This window comes from Ascaphus truei, chromosome 9 (assembly GCF_040206685.1).
Source record: "Ascaphus truei isolate aAscTru1 chromosome 9, aAscTru1.hap1, whole genome shotgun sequence".
Lineage (NCBI taxonomy): Eukaryota > Metazoa > Chordata > Amphibia > Anura > Ascaphidae > Ascaphus > Ascaphus truei.
The window spans coordinates 67,758,193-67,781,000 of record NC_134491.1 but is presented as its reverse complement, the minus strand read 5'-3'; the positions used below and the strand labels follow the sequence as shown (position 1 = coordinate 67,781,000).

The 22,808-nt window shown below is 42.3% G+C and overlaps 1 protein-coding gene across 2 annotated transcripts in view; it reads right to left on the bottom strand.

The window, feature by feature from the left end:
* Positions 1-330: 330 nt before the first annotated feature.
* Positions 331-22,808, bottom strand: part of LRIG2 (leucine rich repeats and immunoglobulin like domains 2) — a 61,578-nt gene continuing 39,100 nt past the window's right edge. Inside the window, exons 10-19 of one of the 2 annotated variants that reach the window (XM_075615292.1) lie at positions 20,339-20,410; positions 19,156-19,224; positions 18,520-18,683; positions 16,604-16,924; positions 15,600-15,881; positions 10,842-11,291; positions 8,549-8,698; positions 7,329-7,475; positions 6,226-6,480; positions 331-5,251 (exon numbers count right to left, since the gene is read on the bottom strand). In XM_075615292.1, the coding sequence (XP_075471407.1) occupies positions 5,016-5,251; positions 6,226-6,480; positions 7,329-7,475; positions 8,549-8,698; positions 10,842-11,291; positions 15,600-15,881; positions 16,604-16,924; positions 18,520-18,683; positions 19,156-19,224; positions 20,339-20,410 (2,146 nt within the window). In that variant the 3' untranslated portion in view covers positions 331-5,015. The remainder of the gene's footprint in view (positions 5,252-6,225; positions 6,481-7,328; positions 7,476-8,548; positions 8,699-10,841; positions 11,292-15,599; positions 15,882-16,603; positions 16,925-18,519; positions 18,684-19,155; positions 19,225-20,338; positions 20,411-22,808) is intronic. The other variant, XM_075615293.1, reaches the window with a different exon arrangement.

Below are 22,808 nucleotides of genomic sequence, written 5' to 3'. Positions count from 1 at the left end.
AAAGGGCCACCAGATGTAACTTCTTAACCATCACTGCAATTGGTTCATTTTTAGATCCTAGGAGGGGCGACTCTTCTAATGCAAAGTACAACTGTCAATTGATCAATGGAACCACTTTTTACTTGGGCGCATTACAGGCCTTTTGTGGAGAGGACTGCCTTCTTTAGCCAAATGCAATATTTATGTATTATCCTTGCCTTGCTCCATGTTCTTGTATGCTGAATTCATTTGGCAATAAAGAAGAATCTGCTACTGAAACACCAGCGTGAAATGACCCAAGGCTTCAGAATAAATTCTTAAATTATTCAAGAAAAAAAAACAGACGCAAGATGTTTTCGAAGCGATTATATTTTGTGAATACATAACAGAACCAGGAACATCAGCTTTAAATCATGAAGTTGTGTGTACAGGAACATTGTTACCTGTTACTAACCCCATCACTGCTAAAACGACACACTGATTGTAATGTGCTGCAAGACCATTCAGGAGTGAAGGAATTTAAAGAGTTGTAATAGCCATTTCAACAGCTTGCTGGAATACAGTAATGTGAGAGTCTGCATCAATGTTACTTAACCTCTGTCATAGATCAACTATAGCAAAGTGTGTCTCTATAGTTAATCAACATTTTAATCACCCTTAAGGTTCTTCATCAACACAGCTATTGCCGATAATGCCCCATCATATTGCTCATTTTTTGGTAGTTGCAGCCTTTGTGAATTATGTCCTGCATCTGAATGAGCCTAGTCAAACATTCTGGTGAATACCAGTACATTGTGCAAATCAGTCAAATTCATACACAAGCTTGTTTAAAATGATGTAATCCCCACTTATCAATTGTTTTTGTTTTTGCATTTTCCAACATGATCACTTGTGAAATTATCTACCCATTTGGAATAGTTGAAGCAGAAGTTTCAAAGCTGCAAACCAAAGTAGGGGAGAAGTGATACCTGTAATGACTAACCCTTGGTTAAAGAGTGTGCCAGTTTTTCAGGTCAGTTTCCTCCGGCAGATTTATTTTATACAAATGAATCTGAAATAGCATGTCATATTTATACAGGGATTACATCCTAGTAAGTGTGTTTATTCAGATGTAAAGGAGTGCAACACAGAGTAACACTGAAATACAAAACCGCAAATTGGTCAGGGTAGGAGTGTGATGTTAGGGTAAAAATGACATGCTATTGTAAAATATCTGCCTGAAGGGACCTTTGTGGTCCTAAATGATTGCACTCTTTTTAACCATGGGTTAGCCATTAACAGTATGGCTTCTACCGTACTTTTTATACATTGTAATGGAAATAGCCTAAGTAGAACATTTAACTTCAGTTTTTCTACAATTGCACAGATGCAACAAGCAAAGTGTATAAATTGAGGCAGACAGCAGGCCTCTACAGCAAAACGGTACAATTGCACCATCTAAGTACCACCAATGCCACCTATTTTAACATGTTTTATCTGAATCAAGGCTATTGTTACAGCACACTGACATTTAGGAGGGTGGAAAGTTCAAGGTGCACATACTGAAAGGTCTTCTGCAGCTTTATCTTTGACTATTGACAAGTACAGAACACTGCTTTGGATGCCATAGCTTCGACTGGCATAAACTGTCCAACCTAGTGGACCATTTACAGAAGTGGCCCATTACGTTTCCAACGGCCTCAGCAAGCTGAATAAAACCTAAGTGTGCTGCCCTAAACCCCTCAATCCAAAACAAGGGTATTACTTGTGCATCTGAGGCAGCTGTGAAAGGGACTAACATACAGTACTCCTGTCAAACTATTCTTCACCTTTCCTGGGATTCTAACAAAACGTATTAAACAAAAAACCCAAAAAAAACCTTTGTCCTTTTCATTCTCTAAACAATGTATGTTTTTTTGATTTCATGGAAGATTAACCATTCAAGAGCTTATTTAAAAAAAAGCTTAGTGTTGCAGCAATAAAACTCAACAACCTTTATTTTAAAAACAGTTGACCTACACACTGCTGCTTTGAAGATGCATTTCACAAAATCCCATTTGACAAAGGTCATAATAGGCCAATAGGTTACTGGATTAACATAGCATAATATAGATTTTTGGCATAGTTTAAAAAAGTAACATTTACAATATAGCCGACACACAGGTATGTGCAAAGTGTACAAAAATATTTTATAATTGCAAATATATTTACATATTTAACAGAGCCATTTAACCTTTTAGCTGCAGGAGTGCCCTCAGCAAATTGTTCTGCAGCATATGGGTTAATTTTAGGAAACACGTTTGCTTATACCTCAATTAAAATATACCTTCTACAAACTACCATCAGGTGTGAAACCTCAGCCAGGTGTTTGTCACCGACTTTCCTCCTGGTTTCAGGACACTGCACATCTACCTTCGGTGTTTCACAAACCCACTGGGCTCATGCAAAATGCCCGCATGACCTTTATATTCAATAATATGGTGGCCGTAGTGTCTCATCTTGCCTACTAGGGTAGCTGCAGTGAAGCTTGCTCTCCTTCTGTTAAACAAGAAGCCACATGAACCAGAGGGAGTGGAAGCAAGACAGAAAGGAATGAGACTCCTCCCCTTTAAATTCTTCAGATTTGTTGTGTTATGTGTAATAAAAGGAGGCAGTAAAGAAAGTACAGTATGTGTGTGCAAGATACACAGACCAAGTTCTTCTAGGATGCCCTGCAATAGGCATATTAGGATAGGGACAGAGCTCTGGCACCAATCATTTGGTTGCTGAGAGAGATTTGGAATCAGGTACAGATTTTCCTATAGCCTGAAACTGAGTATTTTTCTAAGAACAGTTTGTTGCAGAAGTTGGAGTTTCCCAATTACTATTGAAAAGTATTTGATTTAAAGATGCTGATAGGTGTCAGTGCCTCTTGCTCTGATAATGAAGTGAGACCACATATGTTACAAAGGGGATGCAACCAAGATGACGTGCCCCATGGTTCTGTTCCTGAGGGGGGTGTTTTTGACAGGGGAATGATGAGTCTTCCTCTTAAAATTTATTTACACCTGCATTAGTGTTTTCGGGACGGAAGAGGCTTAGGCCTTGCCCCCGCTGCCTACTACAGCGTCCGGCGCGCACGAGAGCCCTCCCCGCAATGGCGCCGGGCCCGCTGCGAGGGGGGGCCGCAGTTCTCGAGCGAGAGCTACTCCTGCTCTCAATAGAATTGAGAGCAGGACTCGCGTCGAGCGATTAGGCACGCCCCCCGGCGGTTCAGCCAATGAGGGCGAACCTGCCGGGTGAAGTCATGGCCGCGCCCCCGTCACTCCTCCGCCACGCCCCCCCGGTCTCTCCTCCTGCAGTGAGCTGCAGACCGGGGAATCGGCTGAACGCGCCGCCAAAAGCGCGGGCGCGCGTTACAGCGGAGAGACCGGGGCCTCAGCCTTAGGGACTAGTCACAGGAGTCAGGATTTCTGTACGGGTAAAAAGCAGAATGCGGTGGCAATCTTTGTAAGCTGATGGTATGCTATAAATAAAATACTCCCTCTCGCATCTGTCTAGGTATGGTGATGTCCTTTTAGGAGTGAATGCCAAAAGGCATTAGAACAAGATGGAATAGGAAGAAAGATAGAGTATAGATTCTGTGATAGGTTTCTACCATTGGACCAATGGAAGACAATAGTGAAGTTTCAAAGGTTCATGTGCACACAAACCCTAAAACTTGTCAGTACCTTAGAAAGACTGTTTATGACTAGACCATTACATTGCAGTGTACATCTATATACAGCTACTGCATGTGTAACTCCAGATGAGAGAATGCAAAATGCAAGTCCCCATTGGACCACTTGGCCACAAAGACTAGAAAGGAGACAATGCACAAAGCCACCTGCTTTGGTTTCAGTCTGGTAAGAGTACGGTCCTCAGACAAAATAAATCCTCCTGTAACTGGTCACTAACTGTGACTTGCAACACATGGTGTACAGGATTTTATTTCCCCACCATTAAACGTTGCATTTTATGCATAGATATTTCTTTAGCCGATTGCTTTGTAGATCAAGACCCCAAGCTCAAGAAGGGATGGTGCCCAGGAAGGACTCATAACAGGCTAAAGCAGACGTCCCAAACCAATAAAAAGTGCTCCGCTCACCAGAAAAGTAACGGGACCTCAGATGTGTCATGGAGTGTAAAGAAATCAGCTGTAGTGAACACCACTCAAATTACTGGCTTTAGAACCCAAGAGATTTGAAAACAATAGCACGATTTGAAGAACAGTCAATGTACAGTATTAGGAATTGAGCAGCACAAAATTACAAGGATGTGCAAAGCTACCTCCGATACAGGCAACAGACATGAAGCCTGATAGTACTCTGGTGGTGCTTCTGGAGTTCACCTTTTGAATAACATACAAGTCATCTTGCTGGCTAAGGGCAGCATACCACAAGATTTTTTTTTTTTTTTTTTTTTTTTTTTTTTTTTAAGACAGAACAAGTTAAAACCGCTATACAAAATATTCCTTAGGGTTAATCGAATCAACCCAAATAATTGCACAATAGCCAAAAACAAAAACAAACCTTGTATTTCCTTAACATAGAGCTTCACTTTACAAGTTATTTGATGCAACAGGCTAAAACCTTGGGCTTTCCCTGTAAAGGGAGGAAGCTAAAGGGTTACATGCTTAATGTGCTCATTTGCATGTCCTCACCAGACACTGTATAAATGTTTATGAAACTGAATCAGTCTTCAGGAGAACATGGGTGAGCCACATTGATTCTGGAGCTTTGTCTTTAATCTTTAGTTTATTTGGAGTCACTTCACCAATAAAGTGAATCTAGGAGTTGGGTTACCAAACATTTTCCCACTCTAACCGTCTGTCACTGAGGCAAAATCATGAGGATGCAACAAGTACTTGCATGGTGACCATTCCAAACGATGAAGTTTCTCTTTCCAACACAATGACTTGGTCCACTCAACGTGCGTTTGTAAACAAACATATAGGAGTGATTTTTGGCCTGGGGATAAATTCTGAGGTAGTCAATACGTAGTCAGGTGACCTGAATTTGCTTGTTTGCTTGGAGATTTTAAGTGGTTTCCTTGTAACCGCCAATATTTGGAGTCCTGCTCATGTCATAGTCATGATCGCATGTTCTCTGTGAGGGTCTGGGTGGGGGGTGATCTTCAGTGTTGACTGAAGATATCCCCTCACTTCTGAGCATTGGTTTGTCGTGAATTGGTATGGACTGGTGGCAAAAGTGAGGATGTGGCACAGACAGACAAACGTCTTTCTTTAACCCCCATGTCTGACGCTGAAAGGAATCTAAGAGGAATATGAGACGAATGATAAACAATTAGTTATTTTGCATTTAAAACACTCATGGTTATTATGGTTTGTTAATAAGGCACGAACATAACAATGAGAGAGAGAGGTCACTAAAGATCCTATTACACATTTAATGTTTTTGCTTTAACAATTTTTTTCTTACCTCCCCTCCTCCTCCCCACATTTTTGGCATTGTTCACTGATTTTTAAACTATTTTAAATGAGCCCCAAACCAAAATATAGCAGCTAAGCCCCTCCAACTTTGTGACCTAACTGGAACCAGAATAAGGCTGGTTCTATAGTGCCGGGCGGCGTGCTACGCCGTGGCGCGCACGGCAGTTATAGGTGGCTGAGGTCAGCCAGCCCTTCCATACAAGAGCCACACGCGCACACGGCAAGGAGCCGACAGACAGCGGCGAAGACGGTGGGAAGGATGATTTTGCGCCGCTACCGGTGCTCAAATGTGTATGTTTATGTATGGATGGATGTGCGTGTGTATGTATGGATGTATGTGCGTGTGTATGTATGGATGTATGGATGTATGTGCGTGTATCAATGAGTGCACAAATATTTTTTTTTTTTATTTCTTAAACCTTTTTTTCTTTAAAAAAAAAAATAAAAAAATCTTATTTAGGAACACACACGCACGCACGCACGCACAAAACAGGGAAAAGCATGCGGCACGTGCACGGCCGCATGCAGTATAGAATGGGCCTAAGACCATTTATAAGATGAGTGTTTGAAGTAATAATGGAAACAGCTCTGTCCTGCCTGGTGGGGTGGAACAAGTGAGAATAAAACAGCAGAGGCTGCCATGTGAACAATCTACCGAAGACTGGGCCCTTTGAAAGTGAACTGTTTTGCATAAAATATTTTATTTCCAAAGTGAGCAAGTCTCATTATTTATATAAAGAAGTGCACGTGACCAAAGCACGAGACAGGGATAATGCAGTGAATGAAGGAATACTTACCAGTGCTGAGCTTCAAATCCCCTATTCTGTCATGGTTTGTGAGAAAGGCTGACATGTCACGCTCAAGAGCGGCCGCCTCGTGTTGGGCATGAGGTGGGAATGTGTCCTTTGGAATCTGAGCCATGAGGCTAGAGAATGTTTGGTCCATGTGGTCCTCCTCTGTGATGTATGTATATGGACAGTACTCTCTGGTCCTTGAGTAGATGTTCGCATTGTCGTAGCAATCTGAACATACCATAAGGGGACCTGCACCTGCTAAGGTAAGACATTCAAAATTATTACCGGGACCGTAGAGGTCTGTTACAGGATTAAAATATGTCTTGATAACCGGTTTTCCAGAATCTGACAGCAGGCAATATTAAGCGGGTTATCCAATAAAGACTTCAATGGAAGTTGCTTTGCGATAGTGCCCAGATCAACATTAGCAGTTTAATGAATAACCTCCCTTGGGTCTTCAACAACAGGAGCACCTTACTACAATCTGGCTTTAAATTTAACATTGGTGGTAAAAAAGGGATGTGTGTGTAATTTGTTGTGTAATAGATTGACCAAATGTTCTTTCCCTGAGATGTTTTATGTTTCGGTGTGTGTCATTTATTCAAGGAAGAAAAAAAAAAAGGAGGCTCGACACTTTCGCTGTGGGAAGTCCCTCTGGTAGTGACAGGGATAATAGCTATTAATCTGAATGCGATATTAATATTTGCCAACATTGTGTAGTCAATAACCTTATACGAGTTGAACAGAAAAACACAGCACGCGTAGGCAATAATTTTTTCAAGTCAAATCGACATTCAAATAATTATTTGTTTCCAAGGTGAAAAAATGTGCACATTTCGGAGTGGTCCCCTTCGTCAGGTACAGTTCTTATAGGAGTTGTACTTTAAGACAGATTAAGGCAACCAAGAACGATAAGTGCCAATAAGCCTAATTTTCCCAATGGTACATTGAAAAAGGTTACTTAAAACAGGCTAATTATATGCACATACGTGGCATGCTCTTGCATAAAGAAAAAACAAATCCTGAATATCTGGCCTTTATGGTTCTCCATGCCCAAAGCTGTCTGCATGGGAGTCATGGTGCTTTTGCAACAGATTATTCCTCACCTGACATTTGAAGCCCTTCCTGTATCTCTCCTGGATGGATGCTGCTACGGGCACTGTACAATTGGGGCATTCTGCTTTGTAGGTTGGGTGGGTATGGTGTGTTTAGAATATCTGCATCTGCCTCGCTACCAGTGTCTACATATAAACCTGTACATGAAAATAAAATATATATTAGAACGTCTTTGCCATCTTTTTCAATCTACTGATCTTACCCAACATAATACTGTATTTCATTGAAGTTGAAAATACTAAAATGTTAGGTGAAAAATATTCACCGTAAATGTTATTTTTCACTCATTAAGATTTTTTGTTACTTTGATGGCTCTACTACAGCTTACTTTTGTTTTATTTTTTCCCCGAACTGTATTCTATCAAATGTATCAATTACTGTAATACTTTGTCAATTAATAGAAGTAATGCATTGTTTTTGCGACGCATTTAAACAATTATATACAGTTGGATGGGTTATTAGGTACTTATAATCCTAATATTTTTAATATTCATAAAAAAATGCTATTTTTTTTAAAGCATTGTGTGTAACACATGTACTGAATAAAAATGTGCAACGTTTGTCATGTTTAAATGTAAAATGTATGTGCTTATGAAAGTGTCAACACAATCTACACAACTTTGGTACCTATTTTAGAGTACTTATTATAAAAATATAGTATTTGCCATCAGTCACTCCGGTGGAGGCAGAGAGGCAGACTACAATGCAGGATACCACACTAATTATTTGGGGCATTGCAATGCCTCAGTACCAGGACTAAAATAAGTGCAGGTTTATGCTAAAAGAGAACTCGTTTGCATTGCATTAACCAGAATTCTCGTTTGCAGCTTAACCTCTATAGGTCATTGGACAATGGGATGAACAAAGCAGGTTTGAGGTTTGGGAGGGGATGTGCTGTGAAACACATGCAGATAAAACTCCTGGGTTTTATCTTTATATTTTTAATAGGGCAATCCCTCTAGGGACCAAAGGAGTGCAATCCCATTCTAAGGCCATCAATGATGTTACCGTTCGTATATTCCTGGTAGAATCAAAGTAACTTACTACCAGTCTAAGGACATCAACGATACTGCCTTTTGTTAAATCACTCTTGGACCAAAATAACTTGCTCCCATTCTACAGATATCAACAATACTGCCGGTAAATAAACAATTATACATAAGTCTTCCAATTGGGTTGTTTTATGACTGCAATATGTATTAATGGTTACCATCTGTCCCTTTGTGCATACAGCCACTGGCAGGAGGCATGAGTTGCTGGTGGCTGCCAGCCTCTGAGTTACTGTATCCTTCTGGTGGTTCAGACAGTGTTCCTTGGGAAGACAAGTAACTAGGAATATCTGCAGGCAAATTCATGTCTTCTGCAGAAAAAAGAATAGATGAGAAAATAGAAAGAATAGCTGGCTGAAGTGCTACCCTCATTTCAGGACAGCTCGTCACTGCCAACATCTTTGTTTATTAACCCTCTTTAGTGCTGATTATCATTCAGCTACTAGTTTATTTTTATACCACTCTGCGTTTGAGATGTAAATAACAGATGAAAATTGGTGCCCAAGTTTTTATGGCTCCCTTAACGTGGGAGATCTTTCCTAACGACCTGCATCGCTACGCTGTAGAATTCCATTACCATAATGGCTGCATTAAAAATCAGATAGAAGAGATCAGAGAATAAACTCCAAGGGCACCGATGCTCTATATCGTGCACACATGTAATCCACAATGTTTGTCCAATGTATAAATTCTTTAAAGCGCTCGTAATCAGTTAACCCATAACCGCATGGAACAGATGTAGGTGAGTAAGTTGAACTGTGTAATACAGACTGACAGCGGGATGGGGCTAGAGTGTGGTAAGGAGAGACAGATCCAGCAGTAAAAGCCGTGTCCCCTGCGTGGGACTCTGACGCGGCTCACCGCAACTGCTCCCCGCCACTGCCCTCACAGACCCGGCATCTCACACAACAGCAACCCCCAGATAGCAGGAGTACTCACTGACTTGACTCGCCGAGTTCAATCCTCGTGTTGATGATGCAGGTAAGACTGATCAGGTGCGCTGTGAAGCGTGCTCCAGCCAGTTGATATGGTAAGAAGAAAGGATTCAGGCGGTTCACAGCTTGCCGCAGGGGTACAAACAACTAGCTGTATGCACTCAATAAACAACCTTTATATGTGATTGCGTCTGGACACCAGTTTTTTGTACCCCTGCGGCAAACTGTGAACCCCTGAACCTTTCTTCTACTTAAAAATCAGATAGACTTGAGCTTTCCTAAAATCCACAGCATCACAATGCACCGTAATGTGATTCCGAGACATCAACGTCACATTGTAAACGTTTTTTCACTGACAGACATGCCAACTCTCAATAATCTAGGCCCATATTCACTTAGGTTGTGCTTAAGGTTAGCACCCTTAACGCCCATTCAAATGAATGGGAGTTAATGCGCTACAGCTTAGCACCCTTTAGTAAATAAGGGCCTTAGTCGGTCTTACTGATTATTAGCATGAGGGGGACTCTCTTGACTGTAATGGTAGTAATCAGTACTTTCCCATTAAAATTAGCCTTTTTGGGTTGGGAACCCTCAAATCTCACTGATCTGTGATAAAAGGTTGATGGCGCCGCCGCCCCTTCTTGCAGTGAACCGGATGGGAGTAACAATACTTTTAATATTCAGCAAAGTGTTTTGCCTCACTAACTAAATGTGTTTTTTATTTAGAGATTGGTGTGTATTCCCAAATTCCAAGCACGAAACATGTGAAGGTTCAAGGGAGATTTAATTTCTTTTAATCCACTTCCTTTTCAAGGTTTAATCAATGTGATTGCAGGTTAGTAACTGTGCAGAAGAATAATTTCTATCCTGCCACAAGTGGAGCAAATTACTGTGTGTATCCAGATCATCCACTCGTTTTATTGCTATACTGCAGATTTCTAACGAGAACACAAAAAGGCATCAATTTAAATACTAAAAGATGTCAACTAGATCAACAGATCTCAGGGGGATACAAATGTCATAATTCTATGTTTACTGCAGATCAAACATTTTCTCTTTTCTCCATACTAAAAGAGCTGAAATCAATTTGGTTTAGTTCCAGAGACCCCCTGCTACAAACTTCGTAAAAAATCAAAACAAGAGGTATTGATACTTTAAAGTGTGCTAAGACTTAACACTGTTAGTAAATATGGACCATCGTGGTTCTATTATGAGAAATATGCAACCTTATCTTCAAAGTAGCAACTTGTTCAAAGAAAAAAATTCTGAAACCAAGAAAATAATCCCCCCTCCCACCCCCCAAAAAGACGTTGACAGATTCCCTTACTGGACACACTACAATTTAGGCTTCCACCATCTTGCTTTATCACCACACACACAGTGCTGGTCATTTAAATGGACCAAAACTTTTCCCTAGTACAGGGAAGACATCTACAGTATATTGAATAGGGAACTAAAAAGCTCGTAAAACAACTCTGACCCAATTTCATGTGCCAGGAAATCTTAAAGCCCATTTTACCTGTGTTGGTTATGCTGTAATCCTCACTCTTCCTTCTCATATGGTATATAACAATAACCCAGACCAAAGATGTTCCCACGACACAGCATACCACGACAATGATTACTATGCCAACCGTGGTCCACCCATCTTCCTCATAGCCAATCCCACTTTGTGAGGAATCGCAATTAGGGGAAGAGAGGACGTTGAGGTAAATATGCCCCCTCTCAGTGCCAAGCGTGTTGGACATGCTGCAGGTGTATTTCCCAGCATCTTCAGGGCCCGTGTCAACAATGATCAACAATTGATTTGCCGCAGCAAAGAAGTGTCGTTCTGTTACTAGTAGTGGCCCGTCGTCCTTGGTCCAGTTGAGTCGAGGAGCTGGGCTTCCCCCTGCTATACACTGCAACACAGCCGTCTCTCCACGAGCCACTGTTCTGTCCTCCAGAGGCCTTATGAAGGACGGAGTTTCTACACGAGGGGAAAAGAAAAGATATATTGCATAATTAAAATCACTCAAAATGTGTACACTATCAGTTCTCAATGGCTTTAGTGATTGTCTTCTGCTCTCTGTTTCTTTCTTACCACTGCCAGCGGACAAGTGCTGAAGGTCTGACCCTTTGTTTTCTAGTGTTGCATTTTAAATGAACATATTAAAAATGTATGAACTTATTGATGAACATTGAGATAACATTTTGAACGCTTTTACCATCCTGTTTTTAATCCTGATCACATGAATCAATAGGACATTAGAAATGATATATTTCTATAGAGAAAAAAATATTTAGCCTTTCATTCAAAATGATAAAATAACTACAAGTCCAGTGGTGACTTCCGATGATGTAACAGGAGATGGCTGGCTGATGGAGCTCCTGAGACCCTCACTTAGCAATTAGATCAAGCAGGCTTTTTTACCCAAATTTTAAATCTTTTGGGCTCCAGTGTCTCTCGGGACACCCAGCAATGGCTAGTAAACTTTTAAAAAAAACAAACAAAAAAAAAACATAATGCAGGACGTATCCCGCTATTTTGGAACCAACGACACCCAAGATGGTGACAAGACACGTGCACCCCCCGATAGAGAACGGGAGCAAGGGCACACGACACAGGAGGGGCTCTTACTAAACAGTACATGGAGGGTCTTCTAATAAAACTGCGAAGGGCTTTCAGGATGATTTAAAGAGTGCAATCAGTGACTTAAAATCCGAAATATCCTCCATGTCCCAAAGAACAGAGGGTCTGGAGTAGAAGATGGAGTAAGCCCTCCAGCTACAATCCATGGCGGATGAGGAAATAATGTGACTAGGACACGAAATAAAGTCCTTAAAGGATGGTCTAGAGGACCAAGACAACAAGGACAGGAGACAAAATGTAAGAATCAGAAACATACCTGAAGCTGTTCTGTCTTAAAGCCTCCGCGAATATCTAAATAAACTACTAATTTCAATTGTCCCAGGCCTGAAAGAGCAAGAGCTGGAATTTTACCGAGCCCACCGCGCCCTAGGCCCCAGATCAGAAGATCCGAAGCGAAGGAGGGACGTTATTGTAAAATTCCATCACTACTCAACTAAAGAGAGGATCATGTCTACCAGCAGAGAAAAGGGAGATATCCTTTTAAATAAATGACTCCTTACAGATTTTTAACGATTTATCAAGGGTCACAATTTCTAGAAGACGTGAACTTAAGCTCCTCACCTCGCTTCTCAAGGATAAAGGCATCCAATATAGGTGGGGGTTCCCATTCAGGCTGGTGGTAATAAAGAATGGAAGACATGTGTCTATCAGATATCCGGAGGAAACCAGGCTGTTTCTCAGATCTCTGGGCCTCTCCGTCCCTGAGCCCCAAGAAGGATCCTCAAAAGACCAGAGGACAGGCCACAATATGGGCCCCACTCTGTCCTCAGAAAGGCTGGCTAGCTTAAAACCTAAGCCCGGGGAGTGAAGTCTGCACTTTTGAGCCTACCTGGCAGCATTTATCCACCTGCTTTCCAAGTTGTCCGGTGCTCTAGATAAGATGTTCTCTGCTGAGTCTGATCTTTAACCGGGTTCCCGTCCGCCCCCCACCCCCAGGTATTCCCAGGAGCGGAGGGCATTTCCACCTATCTCCATTTTTTGCTCAAGACTCGTTTCCAGCACAGACCTCGTTTCTGGGGCCACGAGAGGGGGTGGGGGGCACGTATACGCAGTTCCCACGTAGCCCAGCCGTTGGATGAACGAAAATCCGGTCCACCGAGTTGAAGCCGACTGATCCTGAAGAACGAGATGATCTGTTCGCAAGAGGTCGGCCGACCTCACCAGAAAATCAGAGGAAGTGAAGAGCAGTGTGCTTAGTCTGCTCGTCTCATCCCAGGCTTCCCTTGAGGGGCTCTCTTGGGGTGCTGAGGGTCGAGAGGGGCTATGTCTTTCTCTTGGGTGGAGGGGGGTTGACTCTGGCCCGGCTCTCCTGTGCTCTTCGGGTGTCGGTCTGAGTTATTTTTTTGGGGGGAGGGCCTGGGAGGAGAAGCTTTGTCCTGATGCAGAACGTGTCTCTGACGCCAGGGTGTCAATGGGTCCCATCCGAACTCAGAGGGTGGACCCACAACTCCAGGTTTGATTTTTGGCGGCTGTTATAGCTTTGCGCTCTACCTCAGAAGTGGAGTGCCAAGACTTTAGAAATGAAGCGGCTATGTTAGTCTTTATAATTATCTAGACTGCAGAGAATAGGAATTGTTAAGAGATGTTTTTTCCTCCCTCCCCTTGGCTATGTGGAAGATCTCAGTGGGGCTCCTTCACTGTTTACTGTGCAGTAAATCCTTAGATGGACCCATGTTGAAAAAGTTATTTCTATACAGTTCTAAAGTTCCCATGTCAGTCTGGCTATGTTGCCAAAACTCTGTTTAGTTCTTTCCTCGAACCTACTGTCAATTAAGAGGGCTGAACTAAGTTAGAATAAGTCAGTTTTATGTGTTGGGAGGGTGGATAGTTAGTATTATAGCGGTATCCTCCCTTATTACCTCCCCTGTCTACTTATCAACAGAGGAATAGAATAGGTGAATTGGTCTGGAAAAATATTTGAATCCTTTAGGCCATATGTCCTCTCCCATCCCTCCCCCTCCCTTCCCCACCCCCCATATGGAATTGAGATGAGACAAGGACTAGAATACCAGAATGATCTAGTCTGATTTAAAGGTTTCTGAACAGACTTTTCATATCTGAATAGATATTTCGAGAGCCGTGATGTATGGGGCTGATGAGGAGCACCCCCCCACACTCTCTTTCCCTTCCCCTCCCCCCTTCCCCCTCCTGTATCTTTTTGTTTGCTTATTATTTACCCTCCCTGTATAAAAGGAAAAGTGTGACTATGCCTGGTTTCTGCCCAAGTTATTCAGGCATGCTAACATATGTTTATTTAGGTTGTCTGCAATAGATGGTATTGGGTTTATGTATATGGTCAACCCTATGATTATTATTCTGATACCCATATGTATGATTATTGTCTTATGTTGTTAGTTATCTTTATTTTTTTCCCCATTCTCTGAAAAACCCAATATAAATATTTGAAACAAAAAAATAACTTCAAGTCCTTTTCAGCCTTTGAAGTGTGTATGCGGCATTAAGGCCGGGCCGCCATCGGTCGCGACAGCATGCGCGCTGCACACTAGACACTCCCCTCTAGTCAGGCAGGTCCCAGTAGCTCCTTGTGTGTGCTCCCCTCTCACGATGACGCGTCCGCTGGCAGGGAAGACAAGAAAGTTGTCTTCCCGTACTGCGGTCACGTGCTCGGCAGATATGCCCTGCCATGGCAGCGCCCCCCTACAGACCGCAGATTGCGGCTGTAAACTGTGCATGCACCGCCAGGCCGGCGTGCAACAGTGAGCACTGGTGCCATAGCCATAGGCCAGACAGTAGGGGTCAGAGGACAGCTGGGCCAGGAAAGCTTCATTAATGATATTCTTAGAACTGCTAACAGAGGTGGTAGAGATAAGGGAATTCAAAATGCTTGGGATTGACATGAGACTGCAGTTTAGATACCTTACTGAAGCATGTAATTTTAATATACATTGAATGGTATACGCACTTAAATAGATGGAAACAAATTCACTGGTGTTTGTTACTATTGTTAAAGGAATACAGAGCATCAACAATGTGCAGAAGAGAATCATATTTCAGAGAGAGAACAGCTAGAACATGCTCTGACGCAGGAGGGTGAGAGGCTCAAAGAAACATGTCAGGAAGAACGTCTTCATGGATAGGGTGGTGGATTTGTAGAAAAACCTCCCTAGAAAGGTGGTGGTGGTGAACACAGTAGTGTTTGGACTAGACATAAGGCTATTGTAAATCAGAAAGCCAAAGATCTAAGAGTGCCTGAGGTTATACAACATATAGGAAAATGATATTTGCGTAAGCAAAGTGGTTATCTGCCATCAGTTTCCACATTTCTCTTTATTGCATCGTGTTTAAATTAATTTGGGGTTTTGGGGTGCCCATAGACGTAGCTTCTAGTTAATGGGCTCTGGCACTTCATGGGCCTCATGATGTAGTAGCTACATCAATCTTATTGCTCATTTTAGTAGGGGAGATCGTCAACTATGTGACGGAGTGATCATGTGATCACTTTGGAGAAGCGGTCAGGTGATCATGAGTGCTGGAGGCCGTGGCATTGGGGTGCTGCAGCCCCTCCGGCACACAAAGAGTTACAGTGGTAAAACATCAATAACTGCTTTACTAAAAATTCTCAGCTGCAATATAAAACACGTGCATCAGAGTAATCTCAAAAGCAACACAGTGACTTTTCCTTACCTAATACAGTGAGTGTGACATTGGCAGATATGCTGCCTGCAGTGTTTTGTGCTGTGCAGCTATACAGCCCCATGTCTTCAATTTTAACATTGGCAATGAAGAAGACCTCATCTTCCGGCATCACGTGCATGCGTCGCTCTCGGGCTGCAGGGAAATCTGTGCCGCCATCTTTCTGCCATGCAATTTGTGGAGTGGGGTGACCCTCGGCTGCGCACTCTAAACGTGCCATGGCACCGGTACGGATTGTTAGGTCCATAGGGGTTTTCAAGAATGTGGGCATTTCTGTGTTAAATAGCAAACAAGGATTAGAATACAGGTTTGGCAACCAGCATGGGAATTTGTATTAAACAAGAGAAATAATACTGTAAATAAAAGTGACCTTATACACAGCAAGCGCCAAAATGTGTAACAGACGTATAAAATAACGTCCACCTCATAATAAAAAGAAGCTGCATTTTGAATGGTAGCATCATACTCTATTCATATATCACAAAGTAAACATAAACCTATAACAGATTGGGGTCTAGTATGTATCAAAACAATTTGAGCACAACTGGGGTATATTATCCTCCCTCAACATATAATAGTGCTTTGCTCCAGTATTGCACATCAGCTTGCCACGTGGAGAGTGTCAGGAGTAGAAGGGAAGAAGTTACATGCTGGAAATATATGCAGTAAGATGTATCAAATTCGGTTCGTTTTCTTCCCTTCAAACCTGGCAATTTTGGGGGGCAGAAAAAGAAAGTGGCAAATCTAACCTTCAGCACCAGACAAATTAGGATGTACAGTACTGTAGTAGATTTTACATTTGATGCAATGGTGCTACAAAAAATGAAGTAGGTCATAAAAACACACTCTTCTAGGCATTGACAAAGACCCCGTGGTATATCAAGACACAATGTATAAAATGATTGTGCTTCTCAGCAATAAAAGCAGTGTCCTTGTTTTATGCCAGTTCAACCACTGCTTACATGTTACAATTCCACACAGACAGACCAGCTTACCGTTCACTGTGAGTTTAGCTTTGCTGGAATAATTGGAGCCGAAGTGGTTGGTGACCACGCATTGGTATTTCCCTTCGTCCGTAAAGTTGACGTTGAAGACATGCAAGACTGTGGTGTACTCTATGAGTTCGGCCCCGTGCTGCTGGTACCTGGCAAAGTTTTCCACCTCTGCGTCGTATAGGACTTCGTTGTCTTTCCGCCATGCGGTGGACATGGGGGTATCACTGCTGCTCGCCGCAGCACAAGTAAGAGTCACATTCATACCTTTCAATGCAATAGTAGTTTCAGGGTGCACCTTGATCTGTGGTTTGGGATAATTATCTGCATGTAGAAGGCAAAAGGAAAGATGTATTGGTAACCACACACCCTTATCGGGGTGAAAACACAAGGAAAGTTGCATACAATTTTTTACCACAAGCACTTAGAAACTAATATACGAAATCCCTGTCCTGAAGAGCTTACAGTCCAGGTCTAGTGCACCTACTCCAATATTGCCTTCTACTGTCTCGGTATGTTCTGCAAAGCCATGGTTGGCACTCTACCAATGTAAATATACACGGCTAGCTGACATTACACATACGGAATATGTGATGTAAGTGAACCACAAGTGAAATAAATTTCAGACAAAAGGCCGTAGTTCATCGAATGTAACCGTGATTATGTACTGGATTTGAATTGCATTGAATTCCGTAGTGGAACAATGGAATACACACAGCTGTTGGCGCGAGAATGGAGACTAGAAATGGCATTGGAAACATGACGGGAGAATGGGGACTGGAAATGGCACTGGAAACATGACGGGAGAATGGGGACTGGAAATGGCACTGGAAACATGACTACATTGTATTTTTTTTTTTTTTTTTCTAAGAAATAAAAGATATCCAACAATTTTCCTAGCAAATACTGGAGCTTTCCATTGCTGTATAACATGATCAGGTAGTAAAAAGATTCTATAATATAAGAATGAGACAGACACTTCTGAATGATAAAGTATATACAGAGTTTTTTTCCTTTGAAAAGCGATTAAATCATTTTACATTTCAACAAGCCACAGAAACAAAAATCTCTACGGCATAAAAATAACTATTGAGCGCACGTTTAATTTCAACTGCAATGTCACTTGGATTATTGCGTGGTACTATATTTTATTCTTAATTAAATAGCACCAACCACGCTTTCCAGAGTTGAAGACAATATTACAAATGGTTTAAGAGGATAATTAATAAAACGTAACATTGGGATAAAGTAGTATTAATGAAAAATGGAGATTGTACCGCGCTTAAATTAGATTAAATACTTCAAAAATCACAATTTGTTGTTGCAAAAGTAGACACAGTTTATTTCGGATTATATACAAAAGAATGCCCATAACTTAATATTGTTATCTACCCTGAATACCAGAGACTACATTTTTCATTAATATATATGTTACAGGTTGTGGGGTAACCTTTTACTCTGTGCACCGTATCAATTTGTCCGTACGAGATCCATTTTTTATTTATTTAGAGTGCTATCCTGCCCAAATTGTTTATTAGAATAGTTCTTGTACCTGAAAAGCGATCAATCTCAATGGTATGGGAGATATACAGTGATGTAATGGTGTAGGGGATACACAAAGGTGCACATTTTATAGCGAGACATACAGGTATGATCCATTTACTGCACTATGGAAGCGTTTAATTGTAAAACTGACCATCAATATGGATTAAACTGATGGGACTGACAAGATACAGCTACAGTTAGAAGAAGATATATCTGGAATGCAAGAAAACAAAGACCAGAGTACTGCTGGAAATGTAAAGAAAACTGCTACCAATATGGTCCATTGCATTGTGTGCTAGTAGAACGGGGGCGATTATACCTCCATCAACTTGCAAAAATAACGTTTAACAAAAAGGGAAAAAATAGATACAAACCACAGATAAAATCTTCAGAGTCCACACTAAGTAGAGAACGCCCTGCTAACCAATCAGGATGAGCGCAGCTCACGTTAACAGACTGCTGGAAGCTGCTGTCAATCAGCCACTGGGGAAACCATTTTAAATGGCAATCGCACAGCAAATTGCTTGTGTTTAAGATTCTGCAAAAAAAATGCACATTATTAGATTAAAAGGTAGAGAGGATCAATGCTTTATTTGTAAAGATCAGGACACACGAAGGGGCAGCAATTTGCAAGAATTAAATGTCACACTGAACAAACCTTTTAAATCTGTAGTACAAAGATCCACAAGTATTGGGTGTGAAGAACGTAATATGTCACAGGTGGTAATATGCTTTAATAGACCAACAAGGTTTTGCTAGTGCTCAGATCATTGGAAGATTAACAGGTCTCATACTTCTGTGACCCGACATGTGTCAAAAGCCCTGTATCTCTCACCTATAAAGAACCCTCTTGTTGGTCCAATAAAAGGTATCCCAATCTATGACAACATAGCAAGACAAATATCACATGGATTGCATATCTAATTATATTTCTATACATCTGAATGTGTGCGCGCGCATATATGTATACACAAAAACAGCAGAGAAAACTCAGGTTGTGCAGTACTTACAGCTCTTTGAGTTTAATATGCGCAAAAGCATTTTCTTGCACAGACATGACAGCATTGGTGTTCAGGTCACTGTGAGGAAAAAAATAACACATTCTACAGGTTACAGAGTTTGTGATATATTACCAGTTATAAAACATATCACATATGGCGAATATAGAGAGAGATATATATATATAGCAAATGTAAATATACTGTATGCTCATCTGCATGTCTTAAGCAGGTCTGCAACCCCGCCTTTCACCATTATCACCCAGCACACAGCACTTCCAATGCAGCAAGGGATTCTGGGAAATGACATGCAAATGGCGACTGGCGGGAGATTTGTCTGGGGGAGGGGGAGAGAGGGGCACGGGTGGTTGCAGAGGTCCCGCGCTCCTCCCCAAGGCATTTAAATTAAATGCCGTGGGTCGCGTGGGCCCTCTGCAACAGTAACACTTACCGAGATTCAGACGCGTCTCCATGGCAACGAGGCGCCAAAAGACACAGTGGGGTCATGTGACGTGACTGGCATCAAACGATGCCACGGGTCACGTGAAGTCACGTGACCCCGAAGCGTCATTTGACAGCTGGCAGGTAGGAGAGGGGGCGCCAGCCAGGGGGTGCAGCTTAAAAAGTTTGCGCTTCCCTTATGTTGAGAACAGAAGAACCCCCCCCCCAGTTTAAAAAAAAAAAAAAAAAAGAATGTAACTAGTAAGCATTTATTTTCTTTGGGTTGGATAATTTAAATGTTACCTGGCAGTTTATCATTCATCCTAATTTTTTCCCAACTAAGTACGCTGTCATCATTAGCCAAACAAACCGGAAAAAAGTGTGCATCAATAATTTATCTGCATATGCAACAATTTACAAACGGTGTGATCACAAAAGAAATTAGGTGAAGATCATAAAAACACTCCATAGCATTTGGTTAATATGGAAACATTAAAATTAAAAAAATATATTTATACTCATCTGATTTGTTAAAAAAGTGTTAACTGCATACATTTAGCATATTAAACAGCCATTAGTTTCCCTGTGTCCCTCCTAGGGGCAGCCCCTTTAAACGTCAACTCAATTAAAAGTCGTTAAATTGTACAGTGTCCATATAAGTTTATAGTTTAGCATTTTGGAGAACTCATGTTACTTTTGTTATGTACCCTCTAAATTATCCCAGCTGAAGTGAAACGTTCTGGCAAATACTTACAGATGTTGAAGTGAATCCAGGCCAGTGAAAGCTTTCTTTGTGATGGATTTAATCTTGTTTCCTTGTAAAATGCTAAAATGAAGGAGTAAACAACTCAGGCTCTGCTAACAGTGACCTGCAAAGCACTGACCGACATTACAAAGTTTAAAATGACCATCTCTCAAGAAAGTGGCAGAAGGAAAGTAATTGCTAGCAAATGTACCGCAATTCACAGTTGCTCCTTATACATAATTCGGGTTTATCTTTCATGAAGAAAAGGAAAGAGGAACAAGTATATATGATATTCAGCTTTAATTTGGGGTGATGTTACTCATCTCTTCAATGATTTACAGCAAGCATGTCAAACTCAAAGGCTAACCCGGGCCAAATAAACAGGGTTTAAGTTTAGGTGGGCCGCAAAAAAACAAAAACTTCAATTTTCATAGAAACGTAGGTTTATTTCGAAAAGTACAGTATAAAAAAAAAAGAACAAGAACAACGATAAAATTAATGTTTTCTTCCTGACACTTGGCATCTCACACTCTCAGTCTCTCACACACACTCTCTCTCACACACACACTCTCTCTCTCTCACACACACACACTCTCTCTCACACACACACACTCTCTCTCTCTCTCTCTCTCAGACACACTCTCTCTCTCAGACACACTCTCTCTCTCAGACACACTCTCTCTCTCAGACACACTCTCTCTCTCAGACACACTCTCTCTCTCAGACACACTCTCTCTCTCAGACACACTCTCTCTCTCAGACACACTCTCTCTCTCAGACACACTCTCTCTCTCAGACACACTCTCTCTCTCAGACACACTCTCTCTCTCAGACACACTCTCTCTCTCAGACACACACTCTCTCTCTGACACACTCTCTCTCTCTGACACACTCTCTCTCTCTGACACACTCTCTCTCTCTGACACACTCTCTCTCTCTGACACACTCTCTCTCTCTGACACACTCTCTCTCTCTGACACACTCTCTCTCTCTGACACACTCTCTCTCTCTGACACACTCTCTCTCTCTGACACACTCTCTCTCTCTGACACACTCTCTGACACACTCTCTGACACTCTCTCTCTCTGACACACACTCTCTCTCTGACACACTCTCTCTCTGACACACTCTCTCTCTCTGACACACTCTCTCTCTCTGACACACTCTCTCTCTCTGACACACTCTCTCTCTCTGACACACTCTCTCTCTGACACACTCTCTCTCTGACACACTCTCTCTCTGACACACTCTCTCTCTCTCTGACACACTCTCTCTCTCTCTGACACACTCTCTCTCTCTCTGACACACTCTCTCTCTCTGACACACTCTCTCTCTCTCTGACACACTCTCTCTCTCTCTGACACTCTCTCTCTGACACTCTCTCTCTCTGACACTCTCTCTCTCTGACTTCTCTCTCTCTGACACTCTCTCTCTCTCTGACACTCTCTCTCTCTCTGACACTCTCTCTCTCTGACACTCTCTCTCTCTGACACTCTCTCTCTGACTCTCTCTCTCTGACTCTCTCTCTCTGACACTCTCTCTCTGACACTCTCTCTCTGACACTCTCTCTCTCTGACACTCTCTCTCTCTGACACTCTCTCTCTCTGACACTCTCTCTCTCTGACACTCTCTCTCTCTGACACTCTCTCTCTCTGACACTCTCTCTCTCTGACACTCTCTCTCTCTGACACTCTCTCTCTCTGACACTCTCTCTCTCTGACACTCTCTCTCTCTGACACTCTCTCTCTCTGACACTCTCTCTGACACTCTCTCTCTGACACTCTCTCAGACAGACACTCTCTCTCTCTCTCAGACAGACACTCTCTCTCTCTCTCTCTCTCTCTCTCTGACACACTCTCTCTCTCTGACAGACACTCTCTCTCTGACAGACACACTCTCTCTCTCTCTCAGACAGACACTCTCTCTCTCAGACACTCTCTCTCTCTCTCTCTCTCTCTCAGACAGACACCCTCTCTCTCAGACAGACACCCTCTCTCAGACACTCTCTCTCTGACACACACACACACAGATACAAACACACAGATGCAGATACACACAGATGCAGATACACACACACACACAGATATACACACACAGATACACACAGAGATACACACACACAGATGCAGATACACACACACACAGATACAGACACACACACACACACACACACAGATACACACACGCACACAGATACACACACACACACACACACACACACACAGAGATACACACACACACACACACACACAGATACACAGAGACACACACAGAGATACACAGACACAGACACGAGAGCAGCAGTGGAGAGCAGAGGCAGCGACTGATGTGAGTGACTGTCGAGGGGGGGGAGGGAGGAAAGGCATGCGATCCGTGCAGGACAGGCACATTTACAACTAACTCCCTCCCCCCCAACCTTCTCCTATCACCCGGGGCAGAAGGGGACGGGACACCGCGCAGCCACCAGCAGGCAGAGGAG